This window comes from Struthio camelus, chromosome 2, assembly GCF_040807025.1.
Source record: "Struthio camelus isolate bStrCam1 chromosome 2, bStrCam1.hap1, whole genome shotgun sequence".
Classification (NCBI taxonomy): Eukaryota; Metazoa; Chordata; class Aves; order Struthioniformes; family Struthionidae; genus Struthio; species Struthio camelus.
In genome coordinates, this window is record NC_090943.1 from 153,564,213 (window position 1) to 153,585,844 (window position 21,632).

Here is a 21,632-nt window from a genome sequence, read left to right on the forward strand (position 1 = left end):
GTAAGCAAATCTACACGGCTCCATAGCAACCGACGTGAAATTAAAACGGATCCTATCAGTAAAACATGCAGGAGGGCTCAGTGACTACAGATATATTATCTGGAAACACTCTTATTTAAAAAAAAATTAAAAAAAAAAAAAAAACCACAACCATCAACAGCTATTTTGAGTAGGCCAAAAATGAAGAGCTAGGGAGAGGGAAAAAAGCAAAAAAGTAAACAAGAGAAAGGTCAAAAACTGCCACAGCTGTGTTTGTTAGATTCTGTGTTAGAAAAGGTCTCAACCACTCTTGTCCCACATAACATTATGAAGTCCGTATATAAGAAGGGGAAAATAGTGGCACAGAATTCTAGAGGAAATAAATCTGCCATTAGAGCCGAATATTAGGACGGGTATGATGTCTGCTTTTGGTCTCCTATCAGATACAGTACAGAAGTGAAACAAGGCATGTACCTATATCCAAGGCAGATGACATATATACTCAAGCGCTCCCTCCCATTCTATTGTCAATATTATTTTCTAAAAAGCAGATGGAAAGCCTTCCAGCAGCACAAGTACTTGACCACTGCGTATCTGTTCTTTTCCAAATATTGAGTTGCTTAAAAAATCTAGTGCTCAAGTTAAGGCCATCCTTATCAAGTTTAAGTTACTGAGGGAACCTGGCCTCTGCTCTTCCTGTTTTCACTTAAAAGCTCTTTTGATTTTTCCGTAATACAATGTACTTACAAATAAACAAGGCCACATCAAAATATGATTCATCATTAAATCAAATACTTTAAGGAGAGCCAAAAAGAAGAGTATTTGGAAAACTTAATGATCATAGACAAAACAGTGCATCATTTGTTATCGACTTACTTCACTCGGACTATCTTCAGAACTTTTTTTTGTAAGATCAATTATTTAAGTCACACTGAATCAGATTTAGCTCACCTCCTAATTTTAGTATTCATATACATTTGATATCAGCCACATATTCAATTATTTGAATACTCCCAGGAACGAAGGCACCCATCTTCTCATCTTCCCTGCACACATAAAGTTAGGGCTGATTGCAGGAGTATGGTGCACTCTGACTAAACCTTGCATTTACAACTGGATTAGTTTTCTTTGACATACTCTTGTTCTTAATTATCCCTCCTTCAGAAAAAGTGCTGTGTTGGAATGTGGGTTATAAAGCACTGCTAAATAAGTGACAGCAGAAAGAGATACAGTATACTGAGTTTTTCTCATCAGTCTCACTTTTGTATGAAGCTGCTTTTAAAATGAGGCATACTAATTTGTTTCTGGGATTAGTCAAGGCAAATTGTTACCACCAAACACATACCTGTGTTGTTATTTTATTTTTAAAACAACCAAACGGTGACTTCGCCTTGGAACATACAGTACACCAGCAGCACTTTAAAAGGCTTTTCAGCATAAGAGGTAAAAGTACAACTCACAGTTACAAAGAACAATGAATCTCTTTGCACGACATCAGCTCTATTCAAGTCAGCACGCTCTGCACCTTTGTTCCTGTATTCTGCACCTTTGTTCCTGAACAACAGGAATAACAGTTCTATTATATTTCCCACAGTTAGCAGAAATTCAGGGCAGAGAATGAACAGAAGTCATGCAAATACAATGTTGTACAAATGCATCAATAAAAAATGTCTGTCTAATATTTCATCAGTCCTTCCCAAGATAAAAATAAAGAAAATCCTGCCATTGCATCTATCTACAATCAGAAAGATAAAGTTCTTCAGAATAAACTAGATTTCCAAAATCAACTCTAAGATAATCCTCTCCCAGATCTTACACATGAACTAACGTGTTTTTTAGTGAAGCACATAGACATACGTTTGCGTCAGATACTGTTATTCCCATATTACCTTACTGAACTGAGGGAGTGGGATGACAAAGGATCCGCAAAATCATAAAGCCAGGTCTCAGTAATATAAGCTAAATCAGGAAATTTATGTTTTGCTTTTCAAATAACCAAATAAGGTGACTTTGTCATTAGAATACAGATACGTTCAGATATATATGAACAACATGGATACTCTTATCTGTTAATTTTACATTAATCAACTGCTCACTATTCTTGCTTTGCATAAGATGAGCAAGTTCCTGGTCATGTAGTTTCCAGGGAATCTAATGCCCATGCACCAGACCAAAAGAAAAAAAAAAAATCAGTAGGAAGAATACTACATTTTAACAGCTAGACTCGCTTTTCCTGTCTTATTTGCTTGGTTTATCTACTTCTAACTATAATATTTCCAAATGCTCAGAGAAATCATCTTCCTTGTCTCCTTTTTGCTAACTGCGCCCAAGCTAATTAAAAAGGCACCCCCCCCCCCCACCTTCTCAGTGCTCACAATCAATTTAAGGCCAATATCGGTTTCTCTGTCTGTCACTTCTACAAACCCTAATAGTCCTAACACTTTCAAAGATTAATTTGTTCAGACTGGGACATCCTACCCCAAGTCTTATGCACATGTGACTTGAAAAGTATACCAGGAAAAAGTGGAAAAGACCATAACGGCAACGCGTGCCGAGTACAACTTTACTTATTTTGACTATAAGTTAAAAGATGTTTTTAAATGAATGGTGATTGTTAAGATGACTTTCATTTATTCCGTCATTTCTATGAACTCAGATATGAAAGCGCACAGATATTAAAGGCAGGAAAGGAAGATCACAAGCTTGCATTGCAACTACTGAACAACAGATCTGGACAACGCACTACGTAAAGGAATAAAAGCCTAGACAGCAAAGGTAGGTAGTCTATGTGGTTAAAGCCTCCGAGATTTTCCTATTAATTTGAACAGAATGAAGTTTTAACGTCTGAATTCTAAATGACTACCGTTCCCGAAATGTAATACATTGCAGTTCAGCTGCAGTATAATCCAGAGAGTTACTGTTCAGCCAGATTCAGCAATACATAGCCAAATGTTTTATCAGCAGTGAAAGGGAACTTTTCTGTATAGCCTGCTGCTGCCTGGAGTGGTTGTTACTGAACAGAGCTGTGAATAATGAACAGTCAGACTTTCTGGGGCTGACCTTAACTGCAGCTCATCTAGGATTACTTTAATGCAGTGATGTTTAATCTCTACTCTGTAGGCTCATAAAGGTTCAAAAGCAGTTATTTTAACAGGTCTGGGACAGTCTTAATGTCTCTACTCTTAATGATTACATATGAAATTTTAGCCATTCAATGGACTCTGAGAGATAGCTCCAACACAAACCTCACTCAGATCATTCAGTAGACTGGACCAAGGCTGCCCATGAAGCCAAAAGCAGGAAAGCAAAGACCAGAACTCCTGCCAGAAATGCTGAACACAGTCAGTTGATCAGGTGCCATTCTAGAATTACACAGACATTCAAAACCACATACAGCTGTGTGTTGCTTTAAGCTTACAAGCCTTTTAAAAGTTATTGACACAACTCGCACCTGAGATTCTTTTCTTGATCCATGTTCCTCTAAGTTTATCATGAATTTCCAACTTACTCTGAGCATTCCTATGGAAGTCAAAAAATGAGAGGTGGAAAGACTGTTCAAGAAAGCAAAGTAGTTCCTGCTATCCTTAATAAGATTTGGACATCAGCTGCAGGAATTCAGGATGGGATTCCGTAGCATTAGAACAATAATGTGAATACGTTTAAGTGCTCATGTTCCTATTGATATACATTTACAGAAACTATAGGTCTCAGTACAGCACCTTGAGAGAAATGTAGCACTAGTGCTGATCAAGTATTCTACATACCTCTCTGCTGGGGCCATTTCCTGCAACAAATTTCCCGTTGCTTTTAATACTGCAAAAAATGAATCACATCCAAGAGAGGGATCCTTTCTAAAATCCCAAAATTAAAAGGCCCACAACTTTTTTTACCGGAGCGGACGTTATATTTATTCCCTAATGTACCTGTCCTCTCCATTCTTACTAGGGAAAGCAGCGGCCAGTTTTAAGCCAATGCTAAGTGATACTATCAGTTTGGTCTTTTCAATTCATTCTGACATTTATTCTGAAATTCATCTATAACATTGCTGTGATCCAGATTTAACGTGGAATAAAAATATCACCAACTATCACAAATGGATAACATTTCTATGATTATAAAACTTTCAGAGGTTTAGCAAGATGCAGCAATAACGCATTTTAGGATTAAGTACAGTTCACTGAGCAGACAACATAAATTATGAATGATACTCCAAATCTAATGTGTTATTACTTCGAGAGCTGAATATGACTTAGATCCATATAATGATGTCTTAGGCTGTTACAGAAGAGAAAGCTGTACTATATTTGATATTTTTAAGCATGGAAAAGAAAGATGAAGTGCTATTGCTAGAGCAGCAAAAAACATTGGAGCTTGAGAACAGCTTAAAGTCGTCCCAGGGTTCATTCTCAATGCTATCCCACTCTGACATTTCCTGAATTATCTAAATATTTGTGTGAGTGTTACTTCTGAGATTCAGCATGTTCCCAGAAAACAATGCTAGAAGCACATAAATTTTCAGTAAAAGGGCAGGCAGTCTGAAGGTGCACTCTGATTTATGCACTTGCCCACAGAACTGCAGCATGGGTCAGACTCTAAAGAGTAGCGTACTGGATTTTTGTCTTTTATGGCTCCTGCTGTGCAGTCATTATCACCAGACCTTTCTAGATAAATACTATGTCACGATTATATTCATAAATCAGCAAATATTTTGGTAGAGAGAAAAATACTATGCACAGATATTTTGTGCACAGTTCTTTGAGATATCCAGCTGAGGTATATAGAAGTAGGTTACGTAATGGCATGGATGTACTGCTGCTTTCTCCTCCCACAGCCCACTTCCCTTCTATTGCTCCCCTGCTACTCCCTCCATGTTTTGCTCAACTATAGTGACTTCTCTTTGCACAAGGACTGTATCTTTCTGACTGGGTCACCTGTCAGGGTCATTTGTGCATTCATGCACAAAAAGGTCATAAGGAATGGAATGGATCCATGTGAAACCAAGAGACGGGAAAGGAAGAGAATTATGTTAATCCCCGTGGACCAAAGTGAAAAAAAAAAAAAACGAACCCTAGCTATCTCCTCGCTTCCCTTCCATTTCAGGAATGCCCTTCTCCTGTGCCAGCTCTCACATTGACTAGAATGTGATTTTTGACAACTTTATGCTAGAAAAGGTGTGAGCTAATTGGTAGGAAGTACTTTGAGGTGACTATATATCAGACCTATTATAAATTAGGACTACCTCCTGCTCTGACAGTTTTGATAGATCCCATGAACGATATGCTTGAACTCCAGAGATAATTTTTCAACCTTAGAGATTAATCAATGAAGAGGTACTAACAGCTACAGAACGGTCAACCTACAAGAACAGAGCAATATTAAAAGGAAGTGACACAGATGACAAATTAGAGCTTCGAACTGAATAGGTGAGAATGTCAGTACGTCAAGCTGCCCAAAGAATATATCACAAAGCCAAGGTGCCATTGACTTATCTGGATTGACTGAGTTTTCTTCCCCCCCACCCCCCCACCCCCCATCTAAAGTTTATTAAAATTCTACTCAGATTGCCTTTATTTTCCCCCTTTCAGCCTTTCAACTTACACTCTTGCAACCTTACTGATTCCTCTAATCAGTTTCATATTTACCTGAAACTGCTTGGGAGACTCCAAATAATTCAGTGAAGATGGAGACAAGAAAAGAAACACAGGTATACACAGGTCAAATTATTACCGAAGACTACTATCTATAAGAAATATGGATTAAAAAAAAATAGTCTTTTAAAAATACAATTCTTTAACTCATTTCAGAGATTTGAATGAATTAAAATGAAGTTGACTTCTAACTATTAATGCTGAAGGCTATTAACTCAATATTACAGTTTGATTTAGTCTAATAATTGAAAACAATTAAGTTACTTAATGAGACAAGTGCATAATTCTCTTCCATGAGTATAGCACCATTTAGCAAAATAAACTTTCAAAGTCCTTTATTCACCTTTTCTTAGGTTACAAGTTTATTTACATACAAATTGGTTGTGACAGTCATGCTTGCAGATCTGATTGTCATATATTATGTTCATTTCACTCCACCTGCATTAGATTCCTTGATTTATGTGGAACAGAGAACAAAATTACAAAAATATAATCAATTGTCCATTCTGCAGAGTAACAGGAGGCTGGGAACACCCAGTTAACACGCGTACTATGAAATAAGTTGAAGAACTTTCCAGGGCTAGTGATAAGTTAGATCCAGTTATCCTTTTCAGTGACAAAGCCAGTGAAATATTTTTGTGCCAGATTCTCTGCTGTTCCCGACTCTAGAAATACGGTGCTGGAAAAGCTGAGCTGGCTCCAAATGAAAACAGCTAAATTATTTCCAGAGGTGAAATGGCCCTAGAAATGGCATAGCCATGAAGTACCTGAGCTAACAAACCACGCTGATTCCAGTTGGCTCTGCACAGGGTCAAAACACCCTCTTTGCAACCATGATTGATTAAATAATAACCCAAATATTCTGCCCATTTGTAATCCAGAGCTCACCGTACACGAATTACAAAAATATTTTTGTATCTACTTATTACAATTACACTGGCTTACGAAACACCAGGTTATTTAGTCTTGGATGTATGACAAGCAAGTGCTGATGGTCCAAGGTGGCTTATTAGCCTGAGGCAATGTGACATATGTTCTTGATTCAGATGATGTACTATCGATCTACATTTGCATAACTCCCACATTTAGACTGGCCCTTATCTTGCCTTGGTTCGACATACAATACCCCCAGAACCGTCACAGCTTGGTAACATAAACTTTAGCCGGGATCTAATCATAAATCTAACACCATTAAAAGACTGTAATTCTTTGTTTTGATAGCAACAGTCATCTGTCTTTGCCCAGTGAAATGTGTGTGAAATTACCATGGAACGGCAGAAAATCCATTTTAGTTGTTATTTGACATCACCATCTAGTCTCATAAAAGAAAGTGAAGATGTCAATCAGTTATATTTCCATAAAAAAGCTAATACCGTTTTGAAACCTTGCAAGTGCTTCCACAGAAAGAACCCGATTATGTCCTATCAATATTGGTTCTGTGACATATAGCACAACACAATGCATCTAAACACCTGTAGATATATCAGTCTGTTAAAAACAGTAATTAAAGAAATGAAGGGGGCTATGGCATACTTACCGGGCTTTACAAGGCTTGTCTTTGTCTCCTTCTTATACCGAGCCACCTGCAGGTTTCCTTCGCTCATTGTCCCTGCATGAAATTTCTTTCTAGTGAAGTCTCCATCGCTACCAGTGCAAAAACTGATTGGACTGTTTCCAGCATCAGAAGGAGTCTTAACTGGAGATACTGACTGGCTACTAGGACAACCAGTGTCATCTGAAAAGAAAAGGGAAAACATCAAAATTTCTAACTAGGAAATACATGAAGCTGGTAGAATAAGAAAAAGGGTCTGGGCTATAACCCTTCACAAGCAGAAACACTTATCCGATCTACCTAACTGTGACTCTGAAACTTGATGGGGCCCTCATTTATATCAGTTTCTCCCATTTTGTGAAAAAGTGCCCGATATCTTATGGCAGACTAAAATGGCAAATGCCTGTTTCAGTAAGTTCGACAAAGTGCAAAATCACAGGCCGGATAGTGAAAACTGAGATCTAAGGCAAACTCTTGACTTACCAAGGTAAGGGAATATTATGGCATGAAAGTTAAGAAATACACATAAGAATAACCTGCGTCACTGTGTGCATACTGGACAAAAAGCAAGCACGGGTCACGTACTTTCCTTTTAAGATAGGCTCCTATCTGAACCATGATAGAACAATCTACACTCTATCTGCATATAGTGAAGATTTTTATTTAACAAACTAATAAAGGTTTCTTAAAATTGTTTTTTCTTTCAAAGAAAATGTGATCACAGAAGTCTTTCATTCATAACAAGGGGATGTATGTTACCTAGTTCTAAAAAGGTTATACTATGCACTGATTTTGTTTAAAGTGGAATTATTTTGGGTAAACACCAGTGCTATATTATATCAGCATTCGTCTTTCGGAAGAAATCATAATTTCTAAGCTTCAGGACTACAAACATTCAAACTCCTGATAATGAAATAAAAAGTACAAAGTCAGAGGCAAGATAAAACCCACATACCAAAAGTAACTTCATCTAAATCCCTCCAGAGTAATCATATCTTCCGTAATAGTCACGGTGGTTTTGAAGATGCATAATAAAAAACAAGCAAGCTACCCTGACACTGGGAAGCCCTGAATATTTACTCTCCCGGAGAAATGTAATTGTTTATTCTTTCCCAGGACTAAGCGGAAGCCACTATCTTAATTATACAGTTGTACTCTGTTCTCAGGATCTTTACATAACATGAAACTCCCAAGTACCTGCAACTGAACCAAATAATTTGGATGACCGTATTTCACTTACCACTTCCATCCTATTCATAATCCAGTTCAAGCCTGATCTTGCAACGAGCTTTGCAGATAGCCTGAAGTCAGTATACGGCTCTAGCTCTGAGGTAAAAGGACACCCCTTTTGCTATTAACTGTTGCTCCCTCAATACAATTAAACCACCTCATCTTTTCATGAGAAATAGTTTTTTCCTGGTTACCCTACCTTACCAAATGCTCTCATAGCTCCACCTATTTGTTCCTATGACTGCCTTCTGCTGCTCGTTTCTCCATACTCTTCCTCTAATTCTCAGCAAATTATCTAAAAGTGCTGATTAGCCAATGTGGGTTATACACATGAGTATATAATAGTAACCAGTACTTCTACTGAGGCTTGTGCAAACTTACAGAAATGATGTTAAGCCAAGAGGGTAGCCAAAGCTACTCTAAGAATTACCTCCAGGGCACAAAGGCAAATAACGGTGCAAAGCACCTAATCCAACTTAATCATATTTGATTCCTTCAGCTCAATTAAGCCTGCAACGATCTCCTTTTGACATGTTGTTGCTATTCTGCAACTCAGAATTAGTTTCTTAGTTTCTTGAAAAACAATGGGGAAGGCAAGACTGCTACTAAGAAAAAAAGTGCATGTTCCTGGAGTTCACTTTTTCATGTGACCTTTCTCTATGTGGTATTACTTTCAAAACTTTGTGTTAAAAAAAAATATATATATAGACCAGAAATTATTTACTTCGTGTCTCCACCAATAAAGTCACTGCAATAGCCAGACAGGTTCTGCTGACCTTACAGATGCATTTTATATGGGAGATTCTACGTACAAATAACTCCAAAAGCTACAGGGATTCTATTTGGAAGAACCTCAGGAGCTGATAAAACCTTGTTAAAAAGGGTTAGTTAGAAACAACGAAAATCTAAACTGCAGCTTTAGGAATTAGGGCATTAAAAACAAATACGTGAAAACAATTGAGATAAGAAAATACAGTAGCAAAATAAAGCAATCAAAAACAAATATTTTAATTACCAGTTAACATTTCCTCTGATATCACACTGATGATATTGTATGATCAGATTACATCAAATATACATATGCACATACTATATATATATGTATATATCCACATTGCATGCTTAAGGACTGCAGCTTTCGTTGCAACAGGGCATTTATTAAGGGAATAAAATGAACCTGGAATAAAGAACAATAGGTCTTCTCTACTATCATTTGTGACCTTTAGACACGCCAATAACCAGCCAAGTATTTCCACTCCAGCTGAAGTAAATGAATGATTTTAGTGTACTCCTCTTTCCTCTGATCATTTGTTACTTTTAATATAACGTATAGTTTCTTCTACGTGACATTAACCAGAAATATAAACAAATTCTCTAAATCTAGGGCATGCTGCCAAATAAACATTTTATCATGCCTGCCAATACCAGCTTTTTGCGGTGCCTTTTGAAGAAACAAAAGGCTTACCTCTACACGAAAGGAAGAGCTGCATAACAAAAACCACAGCTCATCACCAAGGGTAAGAAAACCTCTGCTGTAAACTGGAGGGATACACCTCTCTATCAACTTGCAACTGACCCCTCTGTTACAAGAAAAAATAACGGTAAACACTACGGTGCCACCCAACTGTTCAATGGCGAGTTAAACTGCCAGCGCTTGTCTTCATTTTTTTCCCTACTACTGAAGCCTTAAAGGGTTATTTACTTATCTAAACTTTTAATACGGCAGCTGAATTCCCTGCAGAACAGCAGCAGATAAAAACTCCATGCAACGCTTCCTCCTCTGGAAAGGGTGAGCCTCACTGCACATCAAACTGATAGAGCCAACTTCCATCCTACACATGGGCTTAGATAACCAGGCTTAAAAAGGGCTCGATGTTAAACTGCTCGCTGCCAAAGCATGCAACACTTCTTTCACTAGAGAAGGAATGTAACTAAGACAGTTCGAGTTTAGCATTTGCCACATATATACACACATATATATACACACACACATATATATGGGGTCCTCCAAAACTCGAACGTTAAGAATTCTGAGGGAAAGAGGTGAAAATGTCAAACTGCCTAGAAATAGGTCAAGGTAAGGAATCTACTTCCAAAGCTGGCAGTGGGGAACAGAAGCAGATGAGCCCCAAAAGGAATTTACCTTCTGCTGAACACATGAATGTAGTTTTCAGTATGGTCAGATAAGGACTTAGCCTTATAATTATGCCCCAGTAAGGATGTCAGGCAAAGACTTCTCACAATTTATATATATATATGTGACTTACTTCCACAGGCATATGGGCATTAGGAAGATAGCAGAGAGAAAGCTGGCAAAATCTGCTATGAAAGTCACTGCTTCTCATCTTCCTGTATGATTTAGTTGACAAACAGAGATAAAATAAGTAAATAACATACAACTTCCATCTCTTCCTTAGCTGTATTCACGACGTTTTCTTTCACGCTGGCCTTCTAAGGCGGCTCTGGAACTGGATTTGCACTTTGAACATCAGCTGGATTTCATCACTGAAACTCTATGTCTAACCCCTCTCCCAGATCAGATACACTTGCCAAAAGTGTATTTCAAGGCCAAGTATGGGAGAGTGTCTTGTCACACAAACAGGATCAGATAGGAAAGTTGCTCAGAGTACTGTGACATTTGTATTCATAGACTAACTTTCAAATATTCAAGTCAAAGAATAAACAGTTTCAAAGGTAGTGACACTCTAACCATATAATTCATAGACTTTAAGGTCGTAAGTGGTGACATGATAATCTCTGATTTTCCCTGCACAGAGGTTTTAGAATATATACTAGAATATGCCTTAGAGCCCTCTTCAGAAAAACACTGCCTTTTTATCCTGAAGACTTCAAGTAATATTGAATATACAACCTCCTTCCTCGGTCCATCCAAAAAATTAGTTATGCTGTCTCTCATTTCTACTTTCACTCTTACCTGCCAGATTTAGTTGTGCACTTTTATGAGTTTGAACTGTTCGTTCCCTAAATGATCTCTTTTCTGTTGTCACATTTTTGTCTTTCCTTGGTCAATGTTTAAACTACATGTAATTTGTACTTCCTCTATGAAATGTGGATTCCAGAATTGAACACAGAATTCTAGTAGAGGCCTTATGAATTCAGTGTACTAAGGCAAAAATAACTTCCCTACTTTTACCTGAAATTTCCCTTTCTCTACCTCCTAGTCTTTGTAGTCACGGCTCTGCACGGATGGCACACTGTCTTTATTTACAGTGAACCATCAGGTGTATTTCAGAACCTTCCAGGATAATCTCCCATTCTGCCAGACTACTCAGCATTTTTTAAACCCATAAATGTTGCTTTGGGCTTCCTTTCATGAATGTTCCTGTAAGAGAGGAGCAAGTTATGCGTTAATGAAAGTCGCTGACAGACACCAAAGGGAATGTATCACCTAAATTCTGTATGAAATTGAGAGAAACAGGCTCCTCTAGAGGATGAGTCAGAAATAAAGCCTTAAAGCCTATTTTAGGCTTCGCCAGAGAAGCCAAGTCATCCCACTGTTCTGAATCACTGTCTGGAAGATCTCAGCTCCCTCCATTGACTGTGTAAGGAGCCTAGAGTAACTAACATTCTCATTTAGGCAGCTACATCAGTAAGGCGTAAGGGTTCACCCCTAAGCTGAAAAACATCATTAATTGTAAAAATCACAGTTTCATTCTGGAACAACTGGATAACCCCGAGGACCAGAGTAAAAGAGACAGGATGAAGTATAAAGTGAAAGGCCAAATATAAAAAGGCAGAGTTGGGGTATATTCACATTCACAACATTAAGCTCCAAACAGGTAGGAATCCAATGCCTGTCTAATCAAGACACTCCGAATCGCGTTCTGGAGGCGCCCACATCCACCCACGGACAATTTAGGGAGCATAAATTAAGTGTGATATTCTCCTCAATTTTTATTTGTACTAAAACAGCTCATTTTTATTGCAGCCATTCCAATAGGTGAGTTTAGCTACTCCATAAGATTAGTCATCCGCTGCTAGCCATTTCTTTTGTCGTCTGCAAATCAGGAAAGATTTTATAGCATCGTTTAGACGGTTCACAAATAATTTCACTGAAAGTGGAACCCTAAAAGGGCCATTAGTTTTTGGGTCTTCTGATCAATCCTAACTTCATTTTAGAGCTATATTTAAGATCTACTGGGGTTGGTATTTAATAAAACTAATCAGAACATCATGTGGTGCTAAGGCCAAGATCTTGCAGGAAATCAAGCACACTAAATCAGAGTAGAAGAGCAACCAAAGCTATAGCCTTGTCAAAAAAAGAGACGATGTTTATTTGACAAGGCCTACTTTTATGAAATCCTGCTAAGCAAATTAATTCCACATTTAATCTCTAGGTCTCTGTAGACAGAACTTGAATTAACTATGCCCCATTTTGTGCAAGGCAGGCTAGCAGCTCTACAATTTTTTTTCGGTAACCTAGAGAGGTTGTGCAATCTCTGTCCTTGGAGATTTTTATGTTTCGGATAGACAGAGCCACAACTGACGTGATGTAGTGCTGATAACAATCCTGCCCCCAAAAAGAGGTTGGGCTAAGTGATCTCCAAAGACCCCTTGCAACCAACATTCCTACAGTTCTACTTTTCTTCTAGATTTTGTATATATTCAAAGCCTGTTCTACAGCTGCGAACCATTTTGTTTTTCCACAGTCCACCTTTCAAGATGGAGCTACGGACCTGACTGTTCCAGTCACAAAAACTAAGTCACTAAAGCTCAGTAAAATCAGCCCAAACACCTTCAACTCCTTTTGATTGTTACCTGGATTCCTATCATTAGGACACAGGTGATTTTAAAAGGCTGTTCTCTACCAGCCCCTTTGTGCTTGCAGTCATCGCATCCAGGAGCTGATCGGTCACCACTTAAAATTCAGCAGGAAATTCTCCCCGCTCACTCACAGCGCGGCCCAAACAATAACAGGCTCAGACTTTGCAGAAGGGAGAGAAAGGTGAAAGAAGATGGATTTACCCTCTCCTAAAGCTTAGGCATCTTTTACTAAGCAGTATTTCCCATAAATATGCCCCTAAAGATATCAGCTCTTGGCAGCTGACTGTACAATAGCTAAGTTAAACAGAAGCAGCAAGTTTTAATAGACTTTGGCAGCAAGCGCTGTCCTTGCTACTTCCATCGTTCTATCTGAACGCTGCACTAATAAGTAGGATTGACGTGAGTTCTAGGAAACTATCCGGAAAAAAGCCTATATAATTGTGGTTTAGTGGCTCTGTCATTACTTTTACAGCACAACTAATGGTATTACTAGAACAGAACAAAAGCAGTAAAGTTTACTAATAAAAATATCAATGAAAAACAGTACCGTTACTAGGAGAACACCACAATCAGGAATAGCACGGCTCCTAGAAGTTTTCGTATCACGTCATAGAAGACATTCGGATTTGTTTCAGATAATAAAGGACTGAAAAACTATTTGGAAATTCTAAAGAAAAGTGCTAACTAAAGGGGGAGAGTTTACAGCCTTTGGAGGAAAGAGTCTGAAACAGAGACAAACAAACGTCCTGGCTGTTTGGTGGGGTTTTTTTAAGCACATCTTTGAATATATCAAGTATAAGCAATAGTGCTCGTTTCATATCGACATTATGTGAAATATATATATACACATATAAAGACGTGTGTGTGTGTTTTAATTCTATTATGCAGCAAAGGAAGAAACCACAAGTTTCTTTGAATTTACCATTTTTGGAAATAAAAACCTTAAATAGATCACAGAAATTTGTATCTGTTCCTCAAACAGTCCAAAATGTTACACTCCTTTTTTCTCATACAGCTCTAGTATAATTCCGCCTTAGCAGCTGACAGCATATAACTGTGACCCTCACAGCTTCAATATTATCTCATAAGTTTGCACCGTTTGCTTCCTAATGATGCTTGGAAACCATATATATTCTATCCATTGGTGTTTTATCCATATTTTGCATGCTTTTTGTCTTCTCAACTGCCCCAAATGCCAGACTGGCACTAAGAATCACCATAGGACCACTCACTGTTTTTGGTGAAATACATAAAGACAGAACGCTGTTCCAAAATTTCAAGGATATCAAGTAGAATATCTTTTAAAATATCAAGATTCTCTTTTAATACAACAAAATCAAAGACTGCTGATGAGATGCAAGCTTCATTTCCTCTACAATTTGCAATGTTTTTTTCAACTGGCATGACAATATTCAACCCAGTGAAAATTTGTGTTAAAGTTACTTTAAAATAAAAGTATTTGGACTACGCATTGGTGGCAAAGAAAACAGCACATAGCTTAGAAAGTCATTACTGTCATCATCATACACAGCCAGATGTGACAAACAGGGCACTAGAAAGGGTGAGGTACTAACTGTTCTCGGGACACAATCCAAAATTTGCCAGAGTCAACGGAAACTCTTCTACTGACTTCAGTGGGCTCTGGATCAGGCTTTAAAGATTCACAGCGCTGACAGATGCACAAAAAGGTGACAACAGACATTCAAAAGGCCAAATGTTTTGGCTTTCAGATGCTGTTGTGTGGGGTAGGAACAAAAGGATAGTTACTTAGTAGGAAGGAATAAATAGTGCAGTTGAAAGGGAAGTAAGAAAAGGCCAAAGGTTGAGAAACGGGCAGGCTTTGCTTTTAAGTACCTTGACGCTTTTCTGATTTCCTTGTTTAAAACACATCTCTGCTCTACAGCAAAAGAACTGATGGTTAACACTATGAAAAATTATTGCATGTAAGTAGGCCCAGCAGGATATTCTCCACGGAAACAGCAGTGAGAAAAGGAAGCATGTCACCAGAGCGTTGCCCTCACGCAAAAGCCGTACGTGCATTTTTAAAAGCGGATTTTGTTGCAGTGTGTTTTGGAAAGTATCACAGTGCTCGCTAAACTGCCTTACGGAGTGCTGTAACGTGATCCTGCAAACTCAGAGTCAGAGAAGAGCTCTGCTTCAGAACTTATGGTTTGAAAAAACGGCATAAAGAACTGTGCGAAGCGCTGCATAAAGGACTGCAGAAAAGAGAAGCTAATATATCAGATATTTCCTTGATTCAGTAACTCACAGAAAAAAACAAAAACAAATCACTGAGGAAGTATTTCTTCTTATGAAAAGAAACAAGAAGAATGGGAGAGCTCACCATTTCCATATGTATATGTTTACAAATACAAATAATCAGGGTAACTATTTTTAGTGATTTATGTTAATTATCTGGATTCAATCTGTTGACTTGTTGAAACACCACCACGCCATTTTCCTCCATCTTCTTCTATTCAGAAACATATAGCTAAGTATACATGCTTTAACAGTTTAGTAGTCTCCAAGGCTAGCTGGCTGGAGATTGCGCCTGCATCAGCATTCAAGTTCGAAATTATTTACCAGAGGGACAGAAGGCACGGGATTTTGCCCAACAGCATAGAGTTTCACTGCACCTGTACAGATTCCCCTCTCCTTGGATCTGTGCCTAGCAATACAGGTAGGGCACTCGCATTGATTTTAATAGGCCTGCGTAAAGCCTGCACGCCTTTTTTAATGGATGTGCTCTGAACTCAGCCTCAGCATCCACTGACAGCTGAGCCAACTGGAAAATAATCTCCAAGTCCAAGTGGACTATGTGGATGAATAACGGAGCAGGATATGGTAATAGGGATCTTCCTGCTGCAGTGCTTACAATGCAGCCACATTATCAAAACATATTTATTGTGCTACACGTGCAAAGAATGAGGGAGGAAGATTTTAAAATCTTTATACCAGAAAAAAAAAAGGGAGTTATGAAATAAGCACTGAATCCAGATCTTGAAATCTGAAAGTAAAAGTAATAACAATAATAGAAAAAGCTTAATTTTAAATTCTGAACCCTTTCTTTTTTTTTTTTTGAAAACTCTGATGAGTGAGTCATAATCATTCATATACAGAGATACTACTACTGTAGTACTATGGAGTCTAGTTAAAAAAAGAGGTTTGCAGCTAAGCCTAAGAAAAGAGGAATATTTTGCCATAGGAATGAAACAGCTCCTCTAGCTCATGAAATTTTTTGCTGAACTGATTATTAAATGCACAAGTGCTTCTTTTAAAGCTGCAATCTCAGTGAACAAATCACTTCTGCATTGTCCCCAGAAATTCGGTAGGCTGGCTTCTGTAGAAAGGCTGAAGAAGAGGTTGGACATTGTTAAAAAGATCTAGAACCCTTCTTTATAAGACGAAATTTAAAAGCTGAGCTATTCAGAAGCAGAAGCTAGAAAAAGGTAAAGCCCAAACTGACTCTTTTAAGAGTAAAGACTAAATAGACTACTGAATGTAGCACCTCTAGACCAAAAGCTGCTTTCAATCTGATAACAGCAATTTGCTTGATATTAAAAGGATGCGTACGCAAAAATCGAAGATTACACCACCCTAAGTATCTTATCCCTCACAAGGCAAATACTGTAGCTGAAATTACCAGAGAGAGCCTCATTCTTTCTCAGGGCAGCTACGACACCTGTTCAGACATGCACCTGTGACTGAACTATGTGTTTGTGATGTTTAACAACGCACCCCCCTCCCGATTGACAAGGTAAGTGTGTCAAGCTGCTTCAAAGCCAAACGTAAGTTATGAAGAAAACACGCATGACATGGGGAAATACTCAGTAGCAGTCAAGCCAGACGAAGATGCTGGAAGAACGTTTTTCCATAATTTGACATGTGAGTTCTGTGGCTGACGTCCAAACCAAAAGAGGGCAGAAGTTGAAGAAAGAAATGCTCCAATGCTAAATGACAAACAGTGCCTCAGATGTGCTAAGATTTGAAAGAAGGATTATGCACAGTAAATACTGATGGAAAGATTCAACTTACCTATTCAATATTCAGAAAGCACCCATGTACATTTGGCTTAAGCAAAGTATATTAAAATATATTTTATCAAGAATATCACAGATAAAATAGATTAACAGACTCATCATGTTTCATACAGACTTGCCAAGCAAAACTAACACAAAATTAATTGTAAAAAAACTGACTAACTCAATCAGCTGAGTCTCTGATGGACTACAAGACAATGGAGGAGCTGATCATGCAAACATAAAACTTATCTGAGCCAGAACTCCTCTTCACTGAGAAACTAGGAAGAAAAACTAAGCGCCTTTTTCCTGTTGTTGAGTGTTTTTTTTTTTTTTTGCTGTTGTCACCATGCTTACAGAATCACTACAGTTCCTAAAAGTTCTCAACCCATTTATTTTGCTGTCTTTTGCCTACCGAAAACAGTATTAATGTTATCTAGAAGACATTGGTGCTGTTATTTAAGGAGAGAAGAACTCAAAGCCTTCTGGTATGCACTGGGACCAATGTAAGCACACGAGGAAAAGGAGCTAGCTCGAAAGCTCTAGGGAATCAAACAGGAGACATATATTTAGAATAGACCAAGGAAGAAAAATCAACTCTAACTGAGAGAAAAAGGAATCTACCTATCATAACTGCTTGGTGTCAATAATCAAGGTAGATAGCAACCTTTTGAGGGAAGGGTCAAGAAGAAAGGAATTATTCCAGGTGCTGATTCACACTATCTGCTGGTTATCAAGAACCTTTTGGAGTTTGCTGCTGCAACCTCCATAGCGAGCAAAGCCATTTATCCACATGCTCATGAGCTCTTCACAATGCCATCACACTGTTATTCATCATAGTGTTCATTTGTTCACCTCTTCCAAACTTATTACTCGCTAACTTTAAACACACTTGCTGTGCATGTCACTTTTCAACTAGGATGTAAATGCCTACCCAGGCACGTGTAGCTCATCAAGGAAAGAAAGGTTAGAGGACTGCGGCCCCTCCATCCACCTCTCCACACAGCCCTTCCCCATCCTCTTCCCAGAAAAAGACATCAGAAGCCACCTGCTGCTGCTGCTGCTGCATTTCAGTTTAAACTAGATATATCATGATAAAGAATGGTCATAAGCAAAAGACAGGAAAGAGACACCAGAGAACGAGGAAACCAAGCAAGTGACTGTTATTATACCTGCATCACAGTAAAAAACCTAGCAACAATAAAAACATTGAGAACCATAGGTGAGGCTTGGCTGACCCTCGGCTCAGTAAGTTTTGAAGACTTCAGGAATCAAATTGAGTATTGCACAACTGTATGGGTGCTGCAGGTAGCAGGAGAATGGGCACAAAGCTGTTAGCAAGGAAAAAACAACAAAAGAACAGACTAAACCACTGCAGGTTCAGGATGATTTTTTTCAGAGCAAAAGTTGAATAAAGGAAGCAAAAATATGAGCAGTTCTGCTTAGCAGAAAGCTTACAAGAACAGCATTATACTCATGAATACCTCTGTGAATGGTGCTTTAGAACTGCCAAACCAAGAGATTAGGCAGAGCCAGAGTCAATACAAAGCTGCAGCTAGCACTCAAGAAGTAGCCTGTGTAATGCAGCGGAATAGCAAGGAGCACTATGGTAGACTATGCTGAATAGATCTGAAGGACACAATACAAAATTAAAAGATATCACAAAAAAGAAACTTCAGTAACCAGGAAAAAGAGTTGTCAACACAGGGGAAAAAAAAAAAAAAAGATTCTGAAGGAAAAAAGGAGCCATTTTGGAGAGATCATAATAAAGAATGTGTTTCTAGAAAGCATCAAAAGATTTTAATTCCTTGTTTCTTCTGCAGGAACAGGCAAACTCGAATCAAAAAGGTAATATGGAGGCATGCAAGAGGCATGGGAAAAACAGTTCAGTGTTTGTCCAGCCTAAGTTGTTTAATGATAGCCATTCTTCATTAAACAATAAATAACCTAACAGGTCATTCCACTGAGTCTGAACTGTAAAATCTACCCAAGCTGAGAGAGAAATACTAGAATCAGGGAGGGATATTGTGTTCCTTATCTAGGAAAAGTCACCATTCTTGTACATAGTGTTAAATATATTGCTACTACTCAGGAGAAATTAAAAAAAAAAAAAATCTGATCCACCACAGTAAAGAAAAAAATGAGTATTTCTGGCTATACTCAGGAAAACTTTTGGTATTTTAAATACTTTATGAATAAACAGAAGTTCAGGAACTTGCTCTGATATTTTAAGTATTACACAGATATCCGTTATAATTGAGATTTTAATTAGAGGAAGAATGTTATTCTCTCTACAATGCCAACTACTACAACCAAATGTCTGATAACCAAAATATCTTTAAAATTAATTTTAATCTTTAAAATATGTTTAAAATATGCAACGCCCAAGGAGTTCCTGACTTGACCCTCAGAATACTTATCCAGGTATGTAACTTCAAGCACGATGAGGAGTCCCTACTGAACTGAAAGACTACTCACACTTAGTAAGTATCCGAGTGGGTCGCAGCTAGACAGGGAACTTAAACTGCACTAAACTCTGCAGAGAGCAAGAGTTTAGTTTTCCCCTCCCCATATACATAATGGTATATACTCTTTTTAAAAAGCAAATGACACTTCTGTGTTCTGTGGTTGTAAAGTGCTAACTTATTTCTGAAACTTCACCTCGCCATTGCGCTCTCTGCAGAGGAGACATCATGCCCAATTCCCATCTGGATAAACACTTTCTGTTAAAAGACCGAGTTCTCCAACAACCAAAATTAACTTCAATATAACAGTGAAGACTTCACCTACAGGTTTTGCTCCGATTCATGCACGGAAACCAATGTGAAATTCTACAACATCCAAATGAGTCACAATATCCGACCCACATGCGTTACCCTTCATGGCAACTACCCTGTTTTACGTAAACAGAGAGACTCTCGGGCTTGGGGGCTTTTCGGGATTCCTCAAACACGGGCTGCAGCGTTCAGGCAAACCTCTCTCCTCAAGCCGCTACGGTCGCAATGAAACCGCCAGCTCTCCACGCAGCGGAGGGCAAAGCCTTCAGAACGTGAAGCATCTGGCGTCGCTCACCGACGCGCACTGCACCAGCAGATACCGGATCGCAGCGGCAAAACCCGTGGCTGCGCTGCCTCGGCCGCCCAGCCCGTCGGGGGCGCGACCCGCCGGGGCGGCGGCAGGGGCTGGCGGCGCCCGCCCGGCTACGGCACCGCACCGCCGGGCAGCGCGGCGCTTGGCGGGGCGCCGCCTCGCGTACCTGAGCAGAAGCTGTTGCTGCTGACGGTCCTGGCGGAGCCCCCCGAGGAGCTGGGCGGGTTGAACTCCCTGCTCTCCTCCTCCGAGAAGGGCGACTCGGAAGCGGGCGACACCTTCTGCTGCTGCGGCGGCTGCGGCCGCAGGACGAGGCGGGGGATGCGGCTGCGGGACGTCTCCTTCTCCGGCTGCGCTTTCTGCTCCTTCTCGACAAGCGAGCGCGCCCCGGCGCCGTCAGGGCCGGCTGCCGGCCCGGCCTCCCCGCGGAAACACCCGCCGCCGCCCGCGGAGGCGGGCAGGAGGCGGCGGCCGCCGCCCCCCCGGAGATGGCGGCTGGGCGCCGGCGGCGGCGGGCGCTGCGCCCTCCTCCTGCCGCCCTGCGCGGCAGCGGGCGTGCAGGAAGGTGGACCCAAACGTGACGGCCCCCTGCCTGCAGCCACGGCCCCCCCCCCCCCGCCTCACCTCGGGCCCCGCAGCCCTGCGCCAAACCGCTCCCCGGTTCTTCACCCCCCCCCCGCCCCAGCCCCGCAGCCACCCCCGCCGCCCGCCCCCCCGCCCCAGCCCTGCAGCCAACCCCCACTCCCCTCCGGCCCCTCTGCCCCGATCCCCGCGGCCCCTCATGCAGCCCCGTGCCCCGCTGCGCAGGGCCCCCCTCCCCTCCTAACTGCCCCGGTGCTCGCGTCCCCCCCGTGCCCCCACCACCCTCTTGCCCGGGTCCCCCCTCCCCCGTGCCCCCGGCCGCTGCCGGGCTCCTCACCTTGCTGCTCTCCCGCAGGGGCCCCATGCCGCCTCAGTCGCCGCACGGCCGGCAGCAGGCACCTGGCATGCGAGAGAGGCAGGCGCTGAGCCGGGGCCGCGGCTGCTGCTCCTGCGGCGGCCGCTGCGCTGCGGGTGGCGGAGCGGCCCGGCCCGGCCCGGCCCCGCGCCGCCGCCGCCGCCGCTCCCCGCCCCGACACGTGGTGGTGGTGCCGCCGCCCGCCCGTCTGTCCGCCCGCCCGGGCCTGGCGCGGCCGCCGCAGGCGAGCGCCCAGCGCGAGGCGCAGCGGGGGCCCGGCGGCAGCGGAGCGCGGCTGCCCGGGAGCCCAGCTCCGTCCGCCGCCCGCCCCTGCGTGCAAGTGCAGATCGTACAGGTGATGCTAGCGGCCGGGCAGCCCGAGCCCGGGCTGT

The 21,632-nt window shown here is 40.9% G+C and overlaps 1 protein-coding gene across 1 annotated transcript in view; it reads right to left on the reverse strand.

The window, feature by feature from the left end:
- Positions 1-21,361, reverse strand: part of SYBU (syntabulin) — a 42,823-nt gene extending 21,462 nt beyond the window's left edge. The window contains exons 1-3 of the mRNA XM_068933135.1: positions 21,223-21,361; positions 20,470-20,668; positions 7,165-7,362 (exon numbers count right to left, since the gene is read on the reverse strand). Coding sequence (XP_068789236.1) covers positions 7,165-7,362; positions 20,470-20,668; positions 21,223-21,249 — 424 coding nt within the window. The 5' untranslated portion in view covers positions 21,250-21,361. The remainder of the gene's footprint in view (positions 1-7,164; positions 7,363-20,469; positions 20,669-21,222) is intronic.
- Between the last annotated feature and the right edge of the window lie 271 nt (positions 21,362-21,632).